Raw genomic sequence first — 22,592 nt, forward strand, 5'->3', positions numbered from 1 at the left:
ACCACAGGCCAAAAGCCAAAAAGCCAAAGAGCTACACAGCACACTACTCAGGAACTCCAGGTGGAACTAAGCACTTTGCATATCTGTAGATTGGAATTTCAAGGCCACCACCACCCCTTAGGGCTGGACCCTAAGATCCACCCGGTGACACCTCCTCCAGCCAGGAGGCTGTAGATCCAAACTACAAGCTAATAAAACACTGAATATATTGGGGGCCATTGATTCAAATTACCACACCTGTATAAACTAATAACTATCCAAGATGTAAAATGCAATGCATTCAGTCCAACTTTAAAAGTCCCCATCAATCCCAATGGGTTCAAACATTCCCATAGTCCAAGGTCTTTTAACTGAGCCATAATATAAATAATAATAATAATAATAATAATAATAATAATGGCACAGAATAAACATTCCCAATACAAGATTTAAACCAAACAGGGCAAAAGTTAAACGCTGTAGCTCCAAGTCTCACAACTCTAGTCAGTGACAAGTCTTCAAGTCCAATGATTCTAACCAGTAATGAGTCTGGAGTTCCAATTCCGCCCTGTCAGCTTGGCTACTCACAATCCCTGAAAACTTCAACCAGTGCTTGGCAGCTCTCCTTGGCAGCCATCCTATAGTCCTGGCATTGCTGCTGGGTCTCCAAAGCAACCCACAGTTCATTCTCATGGCTCCCCCGGGCCTCCATGTGGGTAATCCGACAAGCCTGCCTCACACTGCCCAGGGCCATTTCCAAAATACAACTAAATGACCCTCTCTTTCCTGCATTTCTTATACTCCATAGTACCAGGTGAGCTACCAATTTTTTAATCCAAGGGGAAATAAAGCAGATTTTGAAGAACAGGACACTCCTTTAGCATTTAGGTCCCTCATTTCAAAGGAGTCCACATTTCTCCTGGTGTTTCAATGCACATCAGCTGGCCCAATCACAATGGTTGTAATCTCTCAAACAGCTATAGCTGAATAGGAAGCTGTTTCGGCCCAAAGATTTCCTTTTTTTTTTTTTTCTGTGTCTTATCCCTCCACTCACACCAGTCCATTTCTATGCAATGCAACCCTGCACAAGTTCTCAGGACACAGGCATAACAGCAAGCTTCTCACACAAACTGCTTCTAGCCCAGTCCAGACAAAGCTGTTTCTTCCCTTCATAGGCCAAACCTCACAGTCCATAGTTCTAACTGCATTCAGGTCTTTCAACTCTAACTAGAATGGTCCATCAAGCTGTACTTATACATTTACAAGGCATCTCTTAGGCCAAGGTTTCAAATTATTCCACATTCTTCATTCAGTCAGAGAACCTGACCAAGAGCAGCTTGTGGGAGGAAAGGGTTTATTTTGATTCAAGGAGAAGTTCCACGGTGGCAGAGAAAACCAATGGCATGAGCAGAGGGTGGACATATCATCTCCTGGCCAACATCAGGTGGACAATAGCAACAGGAGAGTGTGCCAAACACTGGCAAGGGGACACTGTCTATAACACCCATAAGCCTGTCCCCAACAATACACCGCCTCCAGGAGGCTTCAGTTCCCAAATTGCCACCAGCTGGCGACGTAGCATTCAGAACACATTAGTTTATGGGGAACCCCAGCCTCAAACCACCATAGTCCCTGAGCCTTGAAGGATGTGATAGAGATGTCTCACACTTAGTGCCGAACACTCCACTGTCGCTTCTCAGCACTTTTGTGAGTTTTCAGTTACCCCAGATGTCACCATCATCTGAATAGAGAAGTTTTCTCTTATCAAAAGTGAGAGTAGCATTAATATATGGGTCTAAACATAAGTATTCAGAGGACAGTTTGGTGGGCATCATATATTAATTTAGCCAGACAGCAGTACCTGTTTTGCTCACTTAGGCTTATGACCTCGCCATATATTGGCTTTTGACTAGGTTTTCAGTACCAGGCATGAGTTCCATCCCATGGAGCATTAAGTCCAATCAGAGAGCAGCTGGTTTCCCACATGACAGATGTGCCACTATTGTACCATTTGGCATATCTGGCCTGGCAGGTAAGCTGTAAAGTTTTTAGTGTCCACTGCTAGTTAAAACCATTGATGAGTTTTCTCCCCCAACAGTCTGCATAGCTTTTCCAGCGTCCTGACAGCTAGTCAATGGGGAGAAGGCCTCCAGTTCAGCTCCAGCTTGATTTCTCAGTGACCTGCAGTCCAAGCTTGTGTGTCTTGAGCAGTAAGGACATGCCATCTAGTCCTGGTGGGCAATCAAGAGCCTTGGCAATAGTGTGTACTATTGTGGAGATATCAAAGGCCTCCCTGACACTCGTGTGTGTGTGTGTGTGTGTGTGTGTGTGTGTGTGCGTGTGTCTATATGGTTTATTCATAACATCTGTATTTTTAAATATATTTTATTTATTTATTTGAGAGAGAAAGACACACACAGAGAGAGAGAGTGCACCAGGGCCTCCAGCCACTGTAGACGAACTCCAGATGCATGTGCCCCCTTGTACATCTGGCTTATGTGGGTCCTGGAGAATCGAACCAGGATCCTTTGGCTTTGAAAGCAAACACCTTAACCTCTAAGCCATCTCTCCAGCCACTTCTATAGCTTTTATTAACCCTTATACCACCCCATCCTCTTCTCCATCCCCTCCCCAACCTCAAAAATGTGTAACTATGTTCCCATGTTGTAGTTTGCAATAAAATATCCCTATAGGCTCATATTTTTTTTGATGGCAGAGAGAGAATTGGTGCACCAGGGCCTCCAGCCACCTCAATCGAATGCCAGACATGTGTGCTGCCTTGTGCATCTGGCTTACGTGGGACCTGAAGAGTTCAAAATGAATCCTTGGGCTTTGCAGGCAAGTGCCTTAACTGCTAATCCATCTCTCCAGCCCCAAAGCTCATGGTTTTGAATACTTGGTTCCCCAGACTATTAGGAGGATTCTTGCTGAAGGAAGTAGCTCATTGCAGGTGGGCCTTGAGGTCTCATAGCCCCAACCAACTTCCTCTCTCACCCTCTGCTTCCTGTGAATATGATGTGACCAGCCAGCCACCTTCTGTTGCTGCTCCTGTGCCTTCCCTAAAATGACGGGCTATATTCCCTTGACACGTAAGTTAAAATAAACCTTTCCTTCCCTAAGTTGCTTCTTCTTCAGGTATTTGTGGCAGCGATGAGAGAGTAACCGGCACAGTGTGTAGGCATATATAGACAGATCTGATACCTGAGCTCCTCCGTGGCTTTTTCTGCTGCTTTGATAACATCCCTAATACAATAAAACAAGTGCTTGACGCATGAGCCTATGGGAATCATTTTCTATTCAAGTGTAATAACGATGGAAGACAGGTGATGACGGGTAGGTAGGTGGATAGATAGACAGACAGATAAATAGACAGATGACACGCAGAACTGAACAATGAGAGAGGTACCACTGAAATGATTGATAGTAGTCATTTTCTCTGAATAATGGGGTAGATTTTAGGGTAATTGGTATTTTCTTATTTTTCCTTTTCTGAATTTTCCAATTATTCTAAGTTAATAATACATGACTTATACAGTCTCCCTCCCCACGCTAGTGCTTGGGATTGAACTCAAGGACTTACATGGGCTAAGCACGTGCCGTGCCATGAAGATCCATCTCCAGCCCTTACTACCTTGAAAAGTTACCTCAGCATCCATTTGAGCTGGGCATGGTGGCCCATGCCTTTAATTCCAGCACTCAGAAGGCAAAGGTAGGAGGATCACCATGAGTTCAAGGCCACCCTTGACTGCATAGTGAATTCCAGGTCAGCCTAGACTAGAGTGAGACCTTACCTTGAAAAGAAAGAAAGAAAGAAAGAAAGAAAGAAAGAAAGAAAGAAAGAAAGAAAGAAAGAAAGGAAAAGAAAAGAAAAAAATCCACTTGAGACAAAATCAATGCATGTATTATATGGCCTTATCTATAGATTAAGACATCTGGATTGGATTTTAAATGAGAAAGACTTGCAGCAGACATTTTAAAGACACTTCTCAGTACAGAATGATTTAGTGTGTAAAAGATGGCTCCTGTGGGACATGTTTAGACAAGGAAACTTCAGTTTTCTGGACAGGAAGATTAGGAGGAAAACTAGTCCCCAATGGATTTTTTTAAACTTTTATTTGTTCATTTTTATTTATTTATTTGAGAGTAACAGAGAGAGAGAGAAAGAGGCAGATAGAGAGAGAGAGAGACAGAATGGGCACGCCAGTGTCTCCAGCCACTGCAAATGAACTCCAGATGCGTGTGCCCCCTTGAGCATCTGGCTAACGTGGGTCCTGGGGAATCGAGCCTTGAACTGGGGTCCTTAGGCTTCACAGGCAAACGCTTAACCACTATGCCATCCTCTCCAGGCCTTCAATGGATTCTTATAAGCAGAGAATGACTGGTGGTTTCATTTATCCTCAATCCTTAATGTAGACATAAAGATAACACAGTACAGTCTTCACAGAGGCAGGAAACTAGAAACCAGCAAGGTTGAAAGGCCAGAGCTCCTGACTCCCCTCAGATGTCCAGCTTTTCCTTGGCAGATGGAGCTGAATTCTAAGTGTGACAATGTATGCGGGGAAAAGAGAAACTCTGACATAAATTGGCTAAATCAAGCCCAAGTCTTCCAATCTGGGATACCAGATTCTCATTCTGAAAAGGAAAAAAAAAAAAAAAATCGGGCCAAAGCTGGATGTGGTGGCACATGCCTTTAATCCCAGCACTCGGGAGGCAGAGGTAGGAGGATCGCCGTGAGTTCGAGGCTGCCCTGAAACTACATAGTGAATTCCAGGTCAGCCTGGGTTAGTGCAAGACTACCTCTAAAAAAAAAAATATTTCATATATATATATATATATATATATATATATATATATATATATATGTGTGTGTGTGTGTGTGTGTGTGTGTGTGTGTGTGTGTGTGTGTGTGTACATATACATATACATATATACATATATATACACACACATACATACATACATATATACATACATACATATATACATACATATATATATTTATATTTATATATTTATGGAGAGAGAGAGAGAAGCTGCAATGATTGTGTAGCTGGGCATGTTGTACCCATCAAGTTGCCCTGTAAATATTTATGTTCCTAGATTAGTGCCGCTCTCATCTTTGATTGGGAAAGTTTTTTATTTATTTAATTCATTTATTAATTAATTTATTTATTGGAATATGGTGAAGACTGGGGAGGACTCAAAATACTGAGAATAAGTGACGAATGCTCAGACTGAATGTGGCATCTCGCTCACATCCTCCAAGGCCCAGAGAACATGGACAAGGAGGTAGAAAGGAGAATGTAAGAGCCAGAGAATAGGGAGATATGGCTTAGAAGTCAGTCTACTAGCCATGAAGGGGGAATTGTTTTCATGACTTGACAGTGATGCTTATCACCAGTACAAAACCTTCACAATATTGGGCCCATCAACATTTCATCATGGATGATGGGGTAAGGGAAAAAAAAAAGACATCAAAGTAGAAGAAGGACTAGCTGGAAAAAATAAGGGGTTCGGTGCAAGGGAACCAGCAGAGCAGAGCACAAAACACAGTAATATGACAGAATTCTGATCAAAATACATTACACACATGTTTAAAAATGGCCAATAAAATGTTTTTAAAAAAAGAAACCTACCTGGAGACACACGTTAAATGATTAAAGAATCATTTAAAAGTTGGATTGGGGGCTGGGAAGATGGCCTAGTGGTTAAAGGTACTTGTTTGCAAAGCCTGCCAGCTTGGGTTTGATTCCCCAGTATCCACGTAAAGCCAGACTTGGTGGTGCATGTGTCTAGAGTTCTTTTGCACAGGCAAGAGGCCCTGGCATGCCCATGATCTCACTCAGTGATCTCTCTTTCTCTTTCTTTCTCGTATCCCTACCTTTTTATCTTTCTTTCTCTCTCTTACACACACTTACCCTCAAATAAATAATTAATTTAAAATTATTTTATAAACCAGGTGTAGTGACATATGTCTGTGATCCCAGCACTCAGTAGATGGAGGTAGGTGGATCAGGAATTTAAGGCTAGTTTCAGCTACATAGTATGTTCAAAACCAGCTGGGATACATCACACCTTGTCTTAAGATCCAGAGAGAGGGCTGGAGAGATGGCAAAGTCTGATGTCCTGGGCTCCATTCCCCAGTACTCACAGAAAGCCAGATGCACAAAGTAATGCGTGCGTCTGGAGTTTGTTTGCAGTGGCAGGAGACCCTGGCACGTTCATATTCACTCTCTTTCTGTCTGCCTCTTTCTCAAATAAATAAATAAATAAATAAATATTTTTTAGAAAAAAAAAACAGAATGAGAGAGGCACAGAGGAGAGAGAGAGAGCGCTTAAGCAAGCACTAAATCTTTTTTTAAAATTTATTTACTTTTTTAGTAACAACTTCCATGAAGCACTAAATCTTTTACAACGTCAGGAAGCCATTGCAGACTGTGGTTTAGAGGTGTCTGGAGTCACATGTTCAGATTGGGTTGGCATGGTCACAGTCGTGACTAGCAGGTTCGGTCAGTGTGAACTCATCTCTGATAGCAAGCCCCACCCTTAGGCTGTTGCACCAGTTTGGGGCTCAGGTGAAGGCGTTGAGGATAGTCAGCAGGCAGTCAACGGCTTAAAAATCGATTTAATGGGCTAAAGCCACATTCATCACGGGGCTCCCCGGCACCAACACCTAGGAACAGGGAACTCATCATTTCCCTATTACAGAAATTGATTCGGTCATTCAGAGCAACAACTGATGCCAAAGGGTTGATGCTATTGAGCTAGATAGAATAACAAAGTCGGAGGTCAAGGCAGGCCTCTGCCAACTGGGCAAGAAGCTGACCCCAGAGGGTCAGGACACTGCAGAAAAGCACCCGGTCCCTGCTCTGGGAGTCTGGGCAGAGCCCGGAGAGACCTGGCAGCGTCCTGCAGCTGCATCTGGAGGCTCCAGGGCCAACTCTTGAAATCCTACCGCTCAGGGCTTCTTTCAGAACTGGCCAGCCAGATGGAGCTCAGTTCCAGAGGTGCCCGGCTTCCCCCAGCTAGGCTATTCTTTCTCACTGCCTGCAGGGGCTGGTAAGAGTGGAAAAACAGGGAAACAGAGCTTGGACTGACACCTAGGGGGCAAGGCTTGGAGAGAGATGGGCCAAGGATAGTAGTAATAATAATAATAATAGTAATCGTTTGCAATGGCGTTTGTATATATCGTGTTCCAGAAATGGAGGGAAGGGGGCTAAGATTTCTTGATGGCTAAGATCTTTTCTCCCTCGGATTCCTGCAAAAGTAGCCATTTGCTATCCAGTGCCAGACTTCCCACCCATCTGCATACACGGAGGAGCAGTCCCCTCCACCCATACCCGGGAAGAGAAGCCTAATGCAGAACAGCCAAGCCTCCATCGCCCCCAGATCCGCGTAATCCATTTTCACAGCACTCCAGCCCGCCCCAGCCGAGGCTTGTGTCCCCAAGTGACAGAGGACCCAGCCGCATAGCTGTGAAATGCAGAGTCCAAGGCAGGGGCTCATTCAGGAGACGGATGCTGCAGCCACCAGGCTGAGTTGAACTTAAGCTTGGAGGTTCCCTGTCTTGGAAGACAGGTAACCCTATTTTGGGGCTGAGGAAACTCTGAATTTTTCTACAGTTAACTCACACATGGGGTTTCTAAGCATAATCACCAACCACCATTGTTTCTGTTTTTTTGAATTTTCTGTCATCTATATCACATCTTTCACCAGGATCCTCCACCTCCTCCTTGCAGCCAGTGGAAGAGGGAGGAGGGACACACGAGGGGCTGACTACCCAAAGTGGGTGGGTTTTTGTTCTCTTTTGTTTTTTTTTTTCAAGTTAGGGTCTCACTGTAGTCCAGGCTAACCTGGAATTCACTAAGTAGCCTCAGGGTGGCCTCGAATTTACAGCAATTCTCCTACCTCTGCCTCCTGAGTGCTGGTATTAAAGGTGTGCGCCACCACTCATGGCTCATGGTTTTTTAAAAAAATACTTTTTTTGAGGCGGGTGTGGTGGCGCACACCTTATTATAATCCCAGCACTTGGGAGGCAGAGCTAGGAGGACCGCTGTAAGTTCGAGGCCACCTGAGACTACATAGTGAATTCCAGGTCAGCCTGGGCCAGAGTGAAACCCGACCTCGAAAAAAAATCGGAAAGAAAACAAAATGTTTCATTTATTTATTATTTACTTGCTTATTTATTTATTTGACCGAGAGGAAGAGAGAGAGAGAGAATGGGCACAGCAGGGCCTCCAGCCTCTGCAAAGAACTCCAGACGCATGTGCCACCTTGTGCATCTGGCTTACGTGGGTCCTGGGGAATCGAACTTGGGTCCTTTGGCTGTTGCAGACGAGCTAACCCTTGACAGCTAAACCATCCCTCCAGCCCAAGAGGGTGGTTTTTGGTTGGTTCCGAGGTCGTTTCCTGCAGCACAAGTTTGCGCTGGGTTCTGTCCCGCAGAGAAGCGCGGCTGCGCTGGCCGCCTCCTCGGGTCTTTCCAGGCTGAGGGATCTCTCCTAACCGCCCCCCCTCACCCCCTCTTCCTGCAGCAGCCGGGCTTCTATCGGGGATCTCGCCACCACGGCGGGTGAGCTGGGCTGGAACGACAGGAGACCTAGCAGCCCGCGGGGCCTGGGCGCTTCCTCCATCCCCCCCCCCACCCCAGCCCCCTGGTGGCCCTCCACCGTGCTCCCCACCACCACCGCGGCCACCTGCGCGTGACTCCTCCTCCGACTCTTTGCGCAGCGGCCCCACCCTATCCGCTCTCGGTTCCGCGACCGCACCTGCCTCGGGATGGGTGGACCACCCAGGAGGTGGAAAGGAAGACTGGGAGCGAGTGGGGAGCTCTGCGTGGCGAGGTGAGTGGCCTCGACACGCGCCTGGGGTGTCCCCCGCGTCCCCACCGCCGCCACCGCGCACCAGAGGTCCGGCGAGCAGCGATCCTCCCGCTGGGCTGCAGCAACCGACGCGCTGTCCGCGGTGCTGACGCCGGCCTGCATCCCTCCCGGAGCCCAGAGACCGCCTCTCCTCGCTTCCCCACCCCACGCGCTGTCTCGTATCCAGGCGAGACCTGGATGCTGCGGTGCCTTGCTGCTGCTGCTGCTGCTGCTGCTGGTCCAGGACCAAAACCAGCGAGCGCACGCAACTTAAAACTTCAGGCCGAAGCCGGAGGATCAGGAGTCAGGGATGGGCGCACTGTGGCCCCCCAGCTCCTGAGACCTCAGAAGCACCAAGTTGAGCAAAGTTTTCCCCAGAAGCTTGAGAAGGAGGACGGCCTCGTGGAGCACAACGGGTTCGGGAGCACGGTGGGCGGACAACACTGCAGGTCGGACACCTGCTCGGGTGGCCCCGCATTGGTGCCCACAGAAGCACCCGGAGGCGTCGCAGCAACCCAAACCTCCACCCCTCCTTCCCTTGCCTACTCACCCCGCCTCAAACACCCCGCCCTGGGCTCCGGTGACTCCGCCTCTCGGTGCCTGGCGGCTCTTCTTCGGCTTGGAGCTAGGAAAGGGATCGTTTCCCACCCCACGGCCGGCGGTGGACTCAGCTCGGAAGCCGACGCCGCCAACCAGCGCAGCCCCGGGGCTGGGGGAGTGGAAGCAGGGCCCGCGCGCAGAGCTTGCGCCTTGGAGACGCCGAGCCCCGGGGCGCCTCATGGGACGCCTCCAAGGACTCTGTCGGTGGCCGGCTGCCGCGTCCCGGTCCTAGGCACCCCAGGGGTGGGGTGTGGGGGGTTGCTTTACGGCTCGTGCCACCCGCAGCCCCACGGCCTGTGCGCACAGGAGTATGAGGCCCGGGGCCCCGTGGACTCCGGCCACAGGGCTGCAGGGGCCTAGCTTCGGAGCCCTGCGCCCGAGGGCGGCGGGTAAGGACTCCTGGGAACCCGCCAGGCGTCGGGGCGCAGACAGAAACGCTCGAGCGCGGGTGTCCGCTGGACCGTGCGACCCGTGTGTGGCCTGAGCGCCCGGCGGGGACACGGAGACGCCTGACCGTCCCGGTTCTGGAGAGGCTGCCAAGGGGGCCCGGCGGCGACCCCTTCCCCCTCTCCCCGCGGACCCCACCGCCTCCCCTCCTTTCCCTGGCCAGCATCCTCACGCTCCTGCTTCCGAGGAGGAGGAGGAGATGCGGCGGCCCGGGTTCCGAGCACCACCCCGGCCCCGGGGCTGAGCTCCGGATCATGTCCTCCCGCAATCCCCGGCCCCCGCCCCGCCGCTGCCGCCGCCGCCTGCCTCGCCCCTCCTGCTGCTGCTGCTGCCGCCGCCGCTCGCACCTCAACGAGGACACCGGGCGCTTCGTGCTGCTGGCCGCGCTCATTGGCCTCTACATGGTGGCCGGAGCCACGGTCTTCTCGGCCCTCGAGAGCCCCGGAGAGGCGGAGGCGCGGGCGCGCTGGGGAGCCACGCTGCGCAACTTCAGCGCGGCGCACGGCGTGGCCGAGCCGGAGCTGCGCGCCTTCCTCCGGCACTACGAGGCCGCGCTGGCCGCCGGGGTCCGAGCCGACGCGCTGCGCCCGCGCTGGGACTTCCCGGGCGCCTTCTACTTCGTGGGCACCGTGGTGTCGACCATAGGTGAGCTGAACGGAGCGCTCTTCTCCCGCGATCCCCGGACCCCTTCTGGTTCCCTTCTAATAACACCCGTTTGCTTACTTGGATGCGCGCTCTCCTCTCCATGCGTTCCCCCATCCACCCGCCCTCCTCCTACCTCTCCCGATCCCCCGCCCCCCGGGAGCGAAGTGATCTGAGCGGTTCCACTCACCTGCCAGTGAGTGGGTCCGAACCTGGACAGCCTCACCCGGGGGCTCCGGGCGCTTTGAAAGCTCTGTGCCTTCCTCTCTGCGCACCTCTCGGTAAGAAAGGAGAGAGGATGCGTCAAGGACTGCTGTTTCCCAGCCCGCCAGACCTCGAGTATCCGTCCCCAGATCATTGCAAGTCTGTTTTCTTATCATCTCCACTCTCCCTCGCGAGCTCTTCATTTCCCTTGCGCCCTCATACTCTTCTTTCTCTCCCTTGGCCGGGTGTTTATCCTGGGAAGGGCGTCGCTGGCCCACACTCCCTTTCTCAAGATCTTCTTCCATCTGCTTCTATTGCTGTCAACACTGACCCACCCCCTCAAAGTAAAGTCTCTTTAGTCCGAGCCTAGGACAATCACTTTGCTGTTTTTACACACGCGCGCGCGCGCGCGCACACACACACACACACACACACACACACACACACCATCCCCCAGGCTTCTCCTCCAACTTTTTGACCTTTTTTGTTGTTGTTGATGGTGGTGGTGGTGGTGGTGGTGGTGGTGATGTTCCCCTGGCCCCTTTTTCAACCAGTAGCGTGGTACCAAAGGTTAGCCAGCAGAAGAATTTCCCTCTGCTTTCCACTTTTGGTATAAACAGTGCCCATTTTCTTAACATTAGGGAAAATGCTGTGTAGGTTCTTTCTGAGATCTTTCTGAGATTCCCACACCTCTTTCTTTTTTCTTTCTTTTTGAAGCTGCATTGAAGTCTTAGGAAGTCCTCCTGCGACTTCTCCAGCCACCACACCATCTCCTCTCCATCCCACACACAGCTTTAATCCCTTTTTCTAATTCCTGGACATCACAAGAAACGGCCTTCTCGCTATTCATTTACCTGAACAGAATGCAAAAGGGGAAGAAGCGGGGGGGGGGGGGCTTTCATTTTGAGAAGACTTGTGTGTCTCACCCTCTCCTGCTTGATCCTGGAATGGGAGAAGCATTTGACCAGTTGAACTAGTTACCCCAAGTGACTTTCTTCTATCAGTGAGTGCAATGTGGAAGGAAGGGGCCTTACGGGTCAGACAAGTGGAGGACTTGCTAGACGCCACGTCCACGGCGTGTCTGCTCAGCCTACAGCACCGACTACAGCTAACTGTCCAGTAGAAGATGCTGACTACAGTTGCTAGGCGTCTGAGAGAGAGGTTGCATGCATGTGCCACATGTGAACAGTCAGACATGTCTCTCCGTGTGCACACACACACGTGTGTGTGTGTGTGTGTACACTCTGTGAAAGGGCCTCCTTGTCTTCAATGATTTTTCTCATGTGTCATGTTTGATCTGATTATTTTAAATAGAAACGGCAGGTATGGACCGAGTCCAAAGTCTACACAAATTAGATAAAAATACTCTTTAAAAATATAGCATGTTGTTATGGTGATTGGAGATATAAAATGACCCCCTCAAAAAAAATCCCCTTTTAAGAGCTACATCAAGTTGCTATAGCAACTAGAGTTTGGGTTTGGTTTTTTTTTTTTTTTTTTTTTTTTAGTGCATTAAAAGTACTAAGGATGCTTAGCCCTGGAGAATGACATCATGCATTTATAGTTTGTTGTTGATATGCATCCTTCCACTTGTAAACACAGCTTGCTTCTTCAACAGAGGTACACCTGAGAATATATGTAAGTCACTGAATCTCTCTTCCAGTGACATGCTGTAGTTTCCTAATGGAACCCACAGGCCAAAGAGGAAGTTCTGGGCTGTATCCTCCGGCTGGGAATGCATCCAGATAGGACCTTACTCTAATCACTGGACTCACCGTGCCTCTCTGGGGAGCTCCTGTTACCGTCATGCCTACAGCCCCTTCAGAGGGCTTTGGAAGCTTCCAAAACAAGCTCTGCACAGAATCAAGTGAGCTTGTTGGAAAATTATTCCATGCCCCAGCCTTGAATGTACTGGCCTGATTGGCTTGCTCGTTTAGTCAAGCAGAAAGGAACTACGTTCTATTTCTTGATTTGTTTTGTTTTTAGATGTAGGCAAGCAGTGTGGGAGGGTTACACTGTAGTTTCTTCCATGTTTATGAGTGACCCAGCACTTTGCTTCCAAAATCTCCAGGGGGAACATCCAAACCAGCCTGTGGACAGCTGAGAGTTGAACTAGCCTTTTGTGCATGGCTACCCAAACCCCCACGTGAATAGCAAGGCTTCTGCCAGCTGCCACCTGCTGTGGCATTTGAGAGTTGGTGGCTTAAATTGGTTTCACTTCTGTCTGCTAAGTGAGTTCTACTGAGTCCCTAAGTGATGTGATTATCATCGGTTCAGTCTTCTCCTTGACAAATGCACTTGAATGAGATTTTGGTAAATTTTAGTAAATTCAGTAGGTGTTAGCCTGTTTCTCTTGTGCCCTACCATAGTCCCTCCCCGTTACTTGCCCTGCATCTTTGGAGATTATTATCCCTGATGTGTTCATGGATTCCACAGTTCACAGAACCAAAGCTCAAGTCCTAAATGGGGTGTCAGGATTCTCTGTCTGCCACCTCACCCTGGGGAGAAGAAAACCAACGCAAGCTCATTTTCACGTGATCAGTTAATGTCATTGTGTGTGATTCTTTTTTTTTTTAATTTTTATTAGCATTTTCCATGATTATAAAAAAATATCCCATAGTAATTTCCTCCCCCCGCCCCACACACGTGTGTGTGGTTCTTTCAACAATGTAGAATTCATGGGACCAAAAAATGCCTTGGCTTAACTGTTTATACTGCTTAATCAAATTGGATTTCTTTTTGTTGTTTTTTTTGAGGAAGGGTCTCTCTCTAGCCCAGGCTGGCCTTGAACTCACAGCCGATCCTCCTATGTTGGCCTCAAGGCATACACCACTATGCAGGGCAGGATCTTTCTTTGGGGGGGTGTGTATGTGGGGGGGTGTTGACTCAGCTAAATAATTTACCTAGTCTTTTATTGTAAATGATCATTCACGGCATAAATATGAAGCAATGTGCAGATCCAGTGCTATATTTTTGAAAAATGAAAGGATATTCTTAAAGCAGCTTCCTGCATGGCCAGTGGATTGCAGTATGTCCTAGCCATTCTCACTAAAGTTGACCAGAACAAGATGGAGACCCTTGGTCCAAGCCTATGTGTTAGTGTGTTAAAGAGAATTGCCCAAGGTCACTCAGTTAGAGATTCGCTGAGATCTAGGATCAAAGACATCCTTGTCTGAGACTGGAGTATTTGATAATGAGTGTCTGAGTGTGTGTGTGTGTGTGTGTGTGTGTGTGTGTGTGTGTGTAATTGTAAATGTTCTCATATGTGCAAGAACCAGTAGCTTATTAAGTTGAGGGAAAACTTAAAAGATGGCACACTACAGGTCACGCAGGTTAGAGTCCTTAACAGCTCAACAGGCAAAAGCAGTACAAGGAAGCTAAGGAACAGGAGTGTTAGCAAGTCGGGGACATTCTGGTGAAATATGGCACTCCTCTTCCTTCCTCTGGCCTGAGCTTGCGTCTGTGTGCATAAACTCTCACTGTCAGGAGCATTGTCTGAAGGGAAAGGAAAGAAAGGGCAGGAACAGGTCTTCAACGAGTGGACAGCATAACCAAGGCCGTTTGGCCATGCGTCCTCAAGGCCAGCTTGAACGTCACCGTGAGATGGAATATTCATCCCGACGTTTGCCTAGTCCTGACACCCCCAGAGCTGGGTGGTTTGCAACTGTGTAAACACACCGTGTGTCCACACAGCAGAAATCCAGTAGGATAACGTGCCGGAGACTGATTATTCAGCAATAGTTGGGGCTGCATAGAAAGTCAATTGAAACGAAGCCCAAGCAAGATTTTTTAAAATATATTTTATTTATTTGTTTGTTTGAGAGAGGAGAGAGAGTGAGAGAGAGAGAGAATGTACACACCAGGGCCTCCAGCCACTGCAAACGAACTCCAAATGCATGTGCCTTCCTTGTGCATCTGGCTTACATGGGTCCTGGGGAATAGAACCGGGATCCTTTGGCTTTGCAGGCAAATGCCTTAACTGCTAAGCCATCTTCTCCAGCCCCCTAAGCAAGATTAAAAAAGAAAAAGAAAAGAAAAATCCACTTTATGGTCTAAATTATTTATACTGATTGCTCACACAGAACTGAAACTCAGGATAATTATTACTTCTCCCATTTATACTATGTGACGTACTCCCTGGGGCTTGAAATGAAGTTTATTTTAATGTGAATGCATCTATGTCTGCATTCCTCCATTTAACAAGCATCCAAGGCAAGCGGCACTCATTGCAAAAAGCAAGTGTGGCCTTTGGCACATCGTTATCTGCATTGTCTGGGGCTGGATGAGCTAAGGAAAGACAGTAGCTGTGTCCTTCTAATTCGAAACCATGTTCTTAGAGGCAACAGGCCTAGCTTGGAGACAGATACTCTGAATCTAAAGAATATTAATCCAGTACTCACATGCTAAAGGCTGTTTTATTGGTTTACTTTGAAAAGATTAAAAGGAAGCTCTCCACTGGGGCTTTAATTATGCATGTGCCGTCACATTTACACATAGGGAAGAACATATTTTAAAGTCTTTCTCAAATGGCAGCTTGGTCAAAAGAGAAATATATATACATTTGCTTCCTTTTATTAGGTTTTCTGGCAGTTTTGTAGCTATAGAGCTAGAACCATGCTGGTACAGGCAGGATGGCATAGGTATGAGAAATGTTGCTTTTTGGCACTGCATAATTTAGCTTGCTGCTTTCCAAAGTAGGCACACTTAATTATTCACCCGTGAGATTAGTGACAAGTCCTAACTTTTTTAAAAAATATATTTATTTGTATTTATTTATTATAGACAGAGACACAGAGAGAGAGAGAATGGGCACACCAGGGCCTCCAGCCACTGCAAACAAACTCCAGACGCGTGTGCCACCATGTGCATCTGGCTTACGTGGGACCTGGAGAATTGAACCTGGGTCCTTAGGCTTTGCAGGTGTGCGCCTTAACCGCTAAGCCATCTCTCTAGCCCAAGTCCTAACTTTCTAACTTCTTTTCTCTCTCTTTTTAAAGCATGAGTTTCTAAAAAATACATTTTTTAGCTGGGTATGGTGGCACATGCCTTTAATCCTAGCACTCAGGAGGCAGAGGTAGGAGGATTGCTGTGAGTTCGAAGCCACCCTGAGACTCCATAGTGAACTCCAGGTTAGACTGGGCTAAAGTGAGACCCTACCTCGAGAAACCAAAAAAAAAAAAAAAAATGCATTTGCTGTAGAGGAAACCGAGACATTGTAAGTCTAAAATGTCACTACCAACTAGGATGTATGTGATGCAGTCAGGGGTGGCGTTTTGGGGGTGTGTACGTGTAATGCATGTGTACATGCATGTTCATATGCGTGTGGGCACATGTATGTGCGCACGTGGAGGCCAAAGGTTGACATCAGGTGTCTTCCTTAGTTACTCTCCACCTTCCTTTTTATTTTATTTTTCTATTTATTTGCACGCACGTGTGCACATAGGTGTACGGGCATGCCAGGGCCTCCTACTGAAGCAAATGAATGTCAGGAGTTGCATACCACTTTGGGTCTGGCTTTACATGGGAGGCTGAGGAAGTGAGGCCAGGCCAACAGGCTTTGTAAGCAAGCCCCTTTAACCACTGAGCCATCTCTCTACCTTACAGTTTGAGACAGAGTCTCTGACAGCTAGAAGACACCAGGGCCCCTCCTGTCCCAGCCTCCCCAGCACTGGGGTTATGGGCTTTTTTCTTTTTTTTTTTTTTTTCCAGGTAGGGCTTTTCACTCTAGCCCAGGCTGACCCGGAATTCACTCTGTAGTCTCAGGGTGGCCTCGAACTCACGGCGATCCTCGTACGTCTGCCTCCCGAGTGCTGGGATTAAAGGCGCGCGCCACCACGCCCAGCAGTGCCCCATCTTTTACGTGGGTCCTGGGGAATCTGAACTCAGGTCCTCGTGCTTAAACAGCAAGCCCTCTATACTCACTCTCAAGCCACAGAGATGGTTTTGACACCTCGAAGGACATTATGCAACTCAGAAAGAAGACAGCACTTGCTTGTGCTGCTTTTATTAATTGTCCTTTTGTGGGAAGCTGAGGCTGTGTTTGGTAGACCAAAAGGACGGTTATGAAAAGCCATGGCCTTGGATTTGAAACTGTGCGGGAAATGGGCTTCTTTTCTCTGCTCCATTCTTTCCACCCTTCACCCACCCGACCCAGCCTACGGTAAACATTCAGTAATGAGTCAGAGAACAACTCACTCATAATGCGCTCCTCCCCCAACACGGGCCTTCATTCCCGCAGGCTCCCTGGGGTGGGGGAAAGGAAGGGATGTGGGCTGTGCCCTCTCCTTGTGTCTTCTCCTCAGTGCTGATCCCATGTTCCCACGTGGCCTTCACGTGCTGATAGGAGCATTCTGGTGGCTGCTCTTTCCTTATTTCTGGGTAGTTGAGTGTTTCCCAGTGTGGTGGTTTGATTCAGGTGTTCCCCATAAACTCAGGTGTTCTGAATGCTAGGTTCCCAGCTGATGGAGATTTAGGAATGAACGCCTCCTGGAGGGAGTGCATTGTTGGGGGCGGGCTTATGGGTGTTCCAGCCAGTTTTCCCCTTGCCAGTGTTTGGCACACTCTCCTGTTCCTGTTGTCCACCTGATGTCGGCCAGGGGGTGGTATCTACCCTCTGCCCATGCCTTCATTTCCCCTGCCGTCATGGAGTTTCCCCCCTCGAGCCTGCAAGCCAAAATAAGCCTCTTTCTTCCCACAAGCTGCTCTTAGTTGGGTGTTTTCTATCAGCAATGTGAACCTGACTGCAACAGTATAGTTGGTATGGAGGAATCGTGTCATTTGCTGCTAGACACCTGACTATGTGGCTTTGGCCTCTTGGAGCTGATTTTCAAGAGGAATGTGGGAGGATTTGAAACCTTGGCCTAAGAGACGCCTTGCAGTGCTATAAATACAGCTTGATGGACTATTCTCATCAGAGTTGAAAGCCCTGAATGCAGTAAGAACTATGGAGTGTGAGGTTTGGTTTATGAGGGTGAGAAAGAGCTTTGCCTAGACTGGGCTAGAAGCAGTTTGTGTGAGAGGCTTGCTGTTATGCTCCTGTCCTGAGAACTATGCAGGGCTGCTTTGCATAGAAACAGACTGGTGTGTGCAGAGGGATATGGCACAGAAATGAAATCTTTGGGCTGAAACTTCTGCCTGTTCAGCTGCAATTATATGAGATTACAACCTTTGATATTGGGCCATCTGACCTGCACTGGGGCAACAGGAAGAATGTAGACTCTTTTGAAGGGTCCTGAGTGCTCAAGGAGTGTCCTGTTCTTCAAAGTCTGATTTATTCCCCCCCACTCCGGATTAACAAATTAGCGCTCCACCTGGTATTATAGAGTATAAGAAATGCAGGAAAGAGAGGGTCATTGATTTTGCTATGCGGTCTTGTGTTTTGAAAACGGCATGGGCAGTGTGAAGCCGGTTTGCTGGATGCCTGCATGGAGACCTGATGGAGCCATGAGGATGAACCATGGGTTGCAGTGGAGATGCTGGGACCACCTGGCTGCTAGGGAGAGCTGTGGGCCCTGGATGAGGTTTCCCAGGTCTGTGATTACCCTAGCTGGAGGGGCGGAATTAGAACTCCAGAGACTTGTCACTGGTTTGAATTATTGGACTTGGAGACTTGTCGCTGGCTAGAGTTGTTGGACTTGAAGCTACAGTTTGATGTATGCCCTGTTTAAATCTTGTATTGCTTGAGTGTTGCTTTGCTTTGCCCGGTGCCATTTTTTGCAGTATGAGTGTTTATTCTGTGCCATTATGGGATTTTTTTTTGGGGGGGGAGATTTTTGGAATTATTGCTCAGTTAAAAGACCTTGGACTATGAGGATGTTTGAAAATCATTGGGATTATAAAAACTATGGGGACTTCTAAAGGTGGACTGAGTGCATTATATTTTACATCATGTATGGATATCAGTTTAGGGGGGGCTAGGGGTGATTCAGGTGTGCCCCATAAACTTAGGTGTTCTGAATGCTAGGTTCCCAGCTGATGGAGATTTGGGGATTAACGCCTCCTGGAGGCAGCGTGTTGTTGGGGGCGGGCTTATGGATATTGTTGCCAGTGTCCCTTGCCAGATTTTGGCACACTGACCTGTTCCTGTTGTCTGCCTTATGTTGGCCAGGGGTGATGTCCACCCTCTGCTCATGCCATCGTTTCCCCCTGCCATCATGGAGCTTCCCCCTCGAGCCTGTAAGCCAAAATAAACCTCTTTCCCCCTCACCCCCCACAAGCTGCTCTTAGTTGGGTGATTTCTACAAGCAGCGCGAACCTGACTGCAACCACCCAGTTCGGGCTATTTTGAGTAATGCCACAGCGATCATCTTTATGCATGCGGCCTGTTCCTTCTGTAAGTTGTTGAGATGAATTCCGGCAGGGAAAGTGCTGAGTCAGCGGGTCCTGCCGTCTCCACGGCGCTTGCTTGAGGCCAGCGCTCTGATCTCTCCCAAGACGAGCCTCTCTGCATGTCCGAAGCCTAGCAGAGGCCGGACGGTGGCGCGGCTCGTTTTCTCCGTTGCCAGGAGCTGAGCCACCTGGCAAACGGGGCTATATAGATTCTGGCTTCGTTGGCCTCCTACAGGAAGTCTTGGTTGAGTGGAGAAGGGCAAAGAGAAAAAGAAACACGTGGGGACACCTGCATGCTGTCAAAGACGGAGACAGAGGGGCGCCTGGGCACACACTTCCCCTGGGGGGGTGGCATTCTTCCACTCAGTCCTGATGGTGTCCAAGGTCCCCAGCTTTCAATGGCCCTGAATTGAGTCAAGGGAGATCCTTGATGTATTGTGTCTGGAAGCACTGTGATGGTCCTCCAGAACTTTCCCCAAGCATTTGGACCACTTTGACCAATTTGGTCACAAAAAAAAAAAAAAGCTGACTGGAAGGGGACGCTGGACCCCAACCTCTGGAGTACCCCTCAGATGCTGGGTTGGCCTGTTCCCAGAGTCATCTCAGCACCCAGTCTAGACTGAGCTCCCTAGCCCTCCCCTCGCTATTCTGCGCCCCAGATTCCCCTGGGAACAAGAGCCCAGTGACCAGAAAACCAGAATGTGTGTGGAGCCCAAGCCGGGAGGATTTAGCCTCACATCCTCATAGTAGCAGACTTTCCACCGATGGGGTGGGGATGCTGGAGGACCCTGAAGCGTCCCACTTTTCCTTCCACAGGATTGAGAAAAACCAAATCATAGGGCAGGGGAGGTGCTGGGGAAACTGATCTTTTGCTCCAAGTTGGCTCTCGGGCTGTCAAGCTGCTTTTATAATGCTCTGATCCAAAAGCGGGTGTATCCTCAACCTCATTCCTTAGCCAACTGCAGCTCTAGTCCTTCCTTAGGGGCAACTAGGCCCCTCTAGTGGTCAGTGACTGTGGCAAGGAATGTTCTGGACCCTGTCTTGAGTGTCATCTCCATGGGCAGAATGGTTCCTTAGCAGGTCCACTGACGACCAATGTGTCTGACTGCCTCCATCTGCTTCCCCTGGGCCCCGAGGCAACTGTGATGGAGCACTCAAAACCCTGTAATTGGGCTGGAGGGATGGCTTAGTGGTTAAGGCACTTGCCTGCAAAGCCAAAGGGCCCAGGTTCGATTCCCCAGGACCCTCATAAACCAGAAGCCCAAGGTGGCACATGTGTCTGGAGTTCGTTTGCAGTGGCTGGAGGCTCTGGGGCGCCCCCATTCTCTTCCTCTACCTGCCTCTCTGTCTCTCTCTCTCTCACTCACTCAAATAGATAAATAAAATAAAAATAAAAATAAATGTCTATGGCAGCCAGGCGTGGTGATGCGCACCTTTAAAGGAAAAAAAAAAAAAAAACTCTTATTTTAAGTTTTACAATGCCCTTTATCCTCAGGGTTGCAGACATCTGTTACACATGCAGTGCCCTGCAGGGGAATCGCCTGGCATCTTGTCACCATGCGGTTTCTATTCCAGGGACCTGGGGTTGAGACCCGGGATTCTGAATTCCTCATGACTGCCAGGCTATGCTGAGACTGTTGGGCCTCAGGTCACAGTTTTGAGCCAGGACACAGAGAGAAAGAGCAAAGTTAGGGTCTAGGGACTTGATCCTGCTCTGCCACTCACCGGCTGAGTGGCTTTGGGTGGGCAGGACACATTACCCAGCGCCTCAGTTTCTCCATCTCTTAAAGAAAGAAGTGCCAGGGGTCCCGTGAGTGATCTAGCTGAGATGCCGTCCTGTCTAAGAGGACTGTCTCCTCAGCTCTGCCTGTGGGGTTGGTAGAGGTGCTAAACACACCAGCTGCCGGCATAGAATCCGGGTCCATTTCTGCCACATCCCAGCTGCGGGCCCCTCATGACCTGATATACATCTCCTTATCTCCCCCGCAAAGGCCATGGCAGGAGGATTACCACGAGATCAAGGCCAACTGGGACAGCCATAACAAGATTCTATCACACATACAAAAAAGTGGCTTTTGGGGATGGAGAGATGGCTTAGTGGATAAGGTATTTGCCTGCAAAGCCAAAGGAGCCAGGTTCAATTCCGCAAGACCCACGTAAACCAGATGCACAAGGTGGCGCACGCGTCTGGAGTTCGTTTGCAGTGGCTGGAGGCCCTGGCACGCCCATTCTCTCCCTCTCCCTCTCCCTCTCCCTCTCCCTCTCCCTCTCCCTCTCCCTCTCCCTCTCCCTCTCTCTCTCTCTCTCTCCGTGCCTATTTTGTTCTCTCTCTCTCAAATAGATAAAGAGAAACAAAATATTTGAAGTGGCTTTTGTTCATGAGCTACTTTAAAGATAGAAGGAGTTGATCCCTGTATGCTGCCTGACAAGCCCAGCTACCCAGAGCTGGGGCACCCTGCTGATGAGCCCTGTGCTGGCATGGGGAGACTGGCCCACTCACCCTTTGCAGCTCACCCCGCCACACCCCCTGTGAGGGACCCAGTTAACCTTGAACTTCATGTGTAGCTGAGGATGACCTTGAAGTCCTGGTCCACTTGTCTTTCTCCCCCAAGTGCTGGGATGGTAAGCTTGCACCCCATGCCTGACTTGGAAAGATGCTCTATAAAAGGGTTTTTTGTTGTTGTTGTTGTTTTTCCTTTTGGGTACTCATCTAGAATGTCTTAATTGTCCCCCACATGAACTGGTAAAGGAGTGAGTATTTAAGTGGCGAGTGAGGGCTGCAGAGATGGCTTAGCAGTTAAGGCGTTCGCCTGAAAAGCTGGAGGACCCACGTTCGATGCCCCAGGACCCACGTAAGCCAGTTACACAAGGTGGCACATGCGTCTGGAGTTCCTTTGCCTGGCTGGAGAACCTGGTGCGCCTCTCTCTCTCTCTCTCTCTCTCTCTCTCTGCTTCTTTCTGTCTCTCTCATAAATAAATAAGTAAATTTTAAAAAGTGACAGGTGAAAACGCCATCAGCCATTGCTTCTTTGTCCCGCAGCAGAGCCCCGGCAGCCCCGTGCCCTCGTTCCTCGGCCCTCCTGGGCTCGGGGGAAGCTGTGGAGCTGAGGGCAGCCGAGATGCCAGATCTGGCTTCTCGCAAGATCAGGTGTCGGGCCTGTTGTGGATGTCACTGGAAGCCAACTCAGTTGGCCCTGGGCAGGATGCTGCCACCGCTCCTCTAGTGGTGGAGAAAGCACCGCCTTGTTCCCAGGCAGGGACCGGTCTGGGGTCAGGTCAGGGGAAGAGACAGAAGGACATTGCAGAGCTTTGTCAGTGCCCCCCCCCCACCCCCCGCTTCCACCTCAGACACCGCTGTGCCAGGAGCCAGGGCCGCTCGGTTCTGGGGAGCAAGGGGTTAACCAAGGCCTCGTTGGTTTCACTGGTCAGTCCCCTCCGTGCCATGTGTCATGTGGTCAGTTTACTGTGTCTGTGTCTTTGTTTTCCCAGAAGCCTCCAAAATTCCTAGAAGAAAAATAAAGACGATATCCC

The 22,592-nt window shown here is 49.2% G+C and overlaps 1 protein-coding gene across 1 annotated transcript in view; it reads left to right on the plus strand.

The window, feature by feature from the left end:
• The first annotated feature begins 9,918 nt into the window (after positions 1-9,918).
• The window catches only part of Kcnk12 (potassium two pore domain channel subfamily K member 12), a 68,269-nt gene continuing 55,595 nt past the window's right edge, over positions 9,919-22,592 (plus strand). Inside the window, exon 1 of the mRNA XM_004660145.2 lies at positions 9,919-10,532. Coding sequence (XP_004660202.1) covers positions 10,142-10,532 — 391 coding nt within the window. The 5' untranslated portion in view covers positions 9,919-10,141. The remainder of the gene's footprint in view (positions 10,533-22,592) is intronic.

Source organism: Jaculus jaculus, chromosome 18 (genome assembly GCF_020740685.1).
Source record: "Jaculus jaculus isolate mJacJac1 chromosome 18, mJacJac1.mat.Y.cur, whole genome shotgun sequence".
Lineage (NCBI taxonomy): Eukaryota > Metazoa > Chordata > Mammalia > Rodentia > Dipodidae > Jaculus > Jaculus jaculus.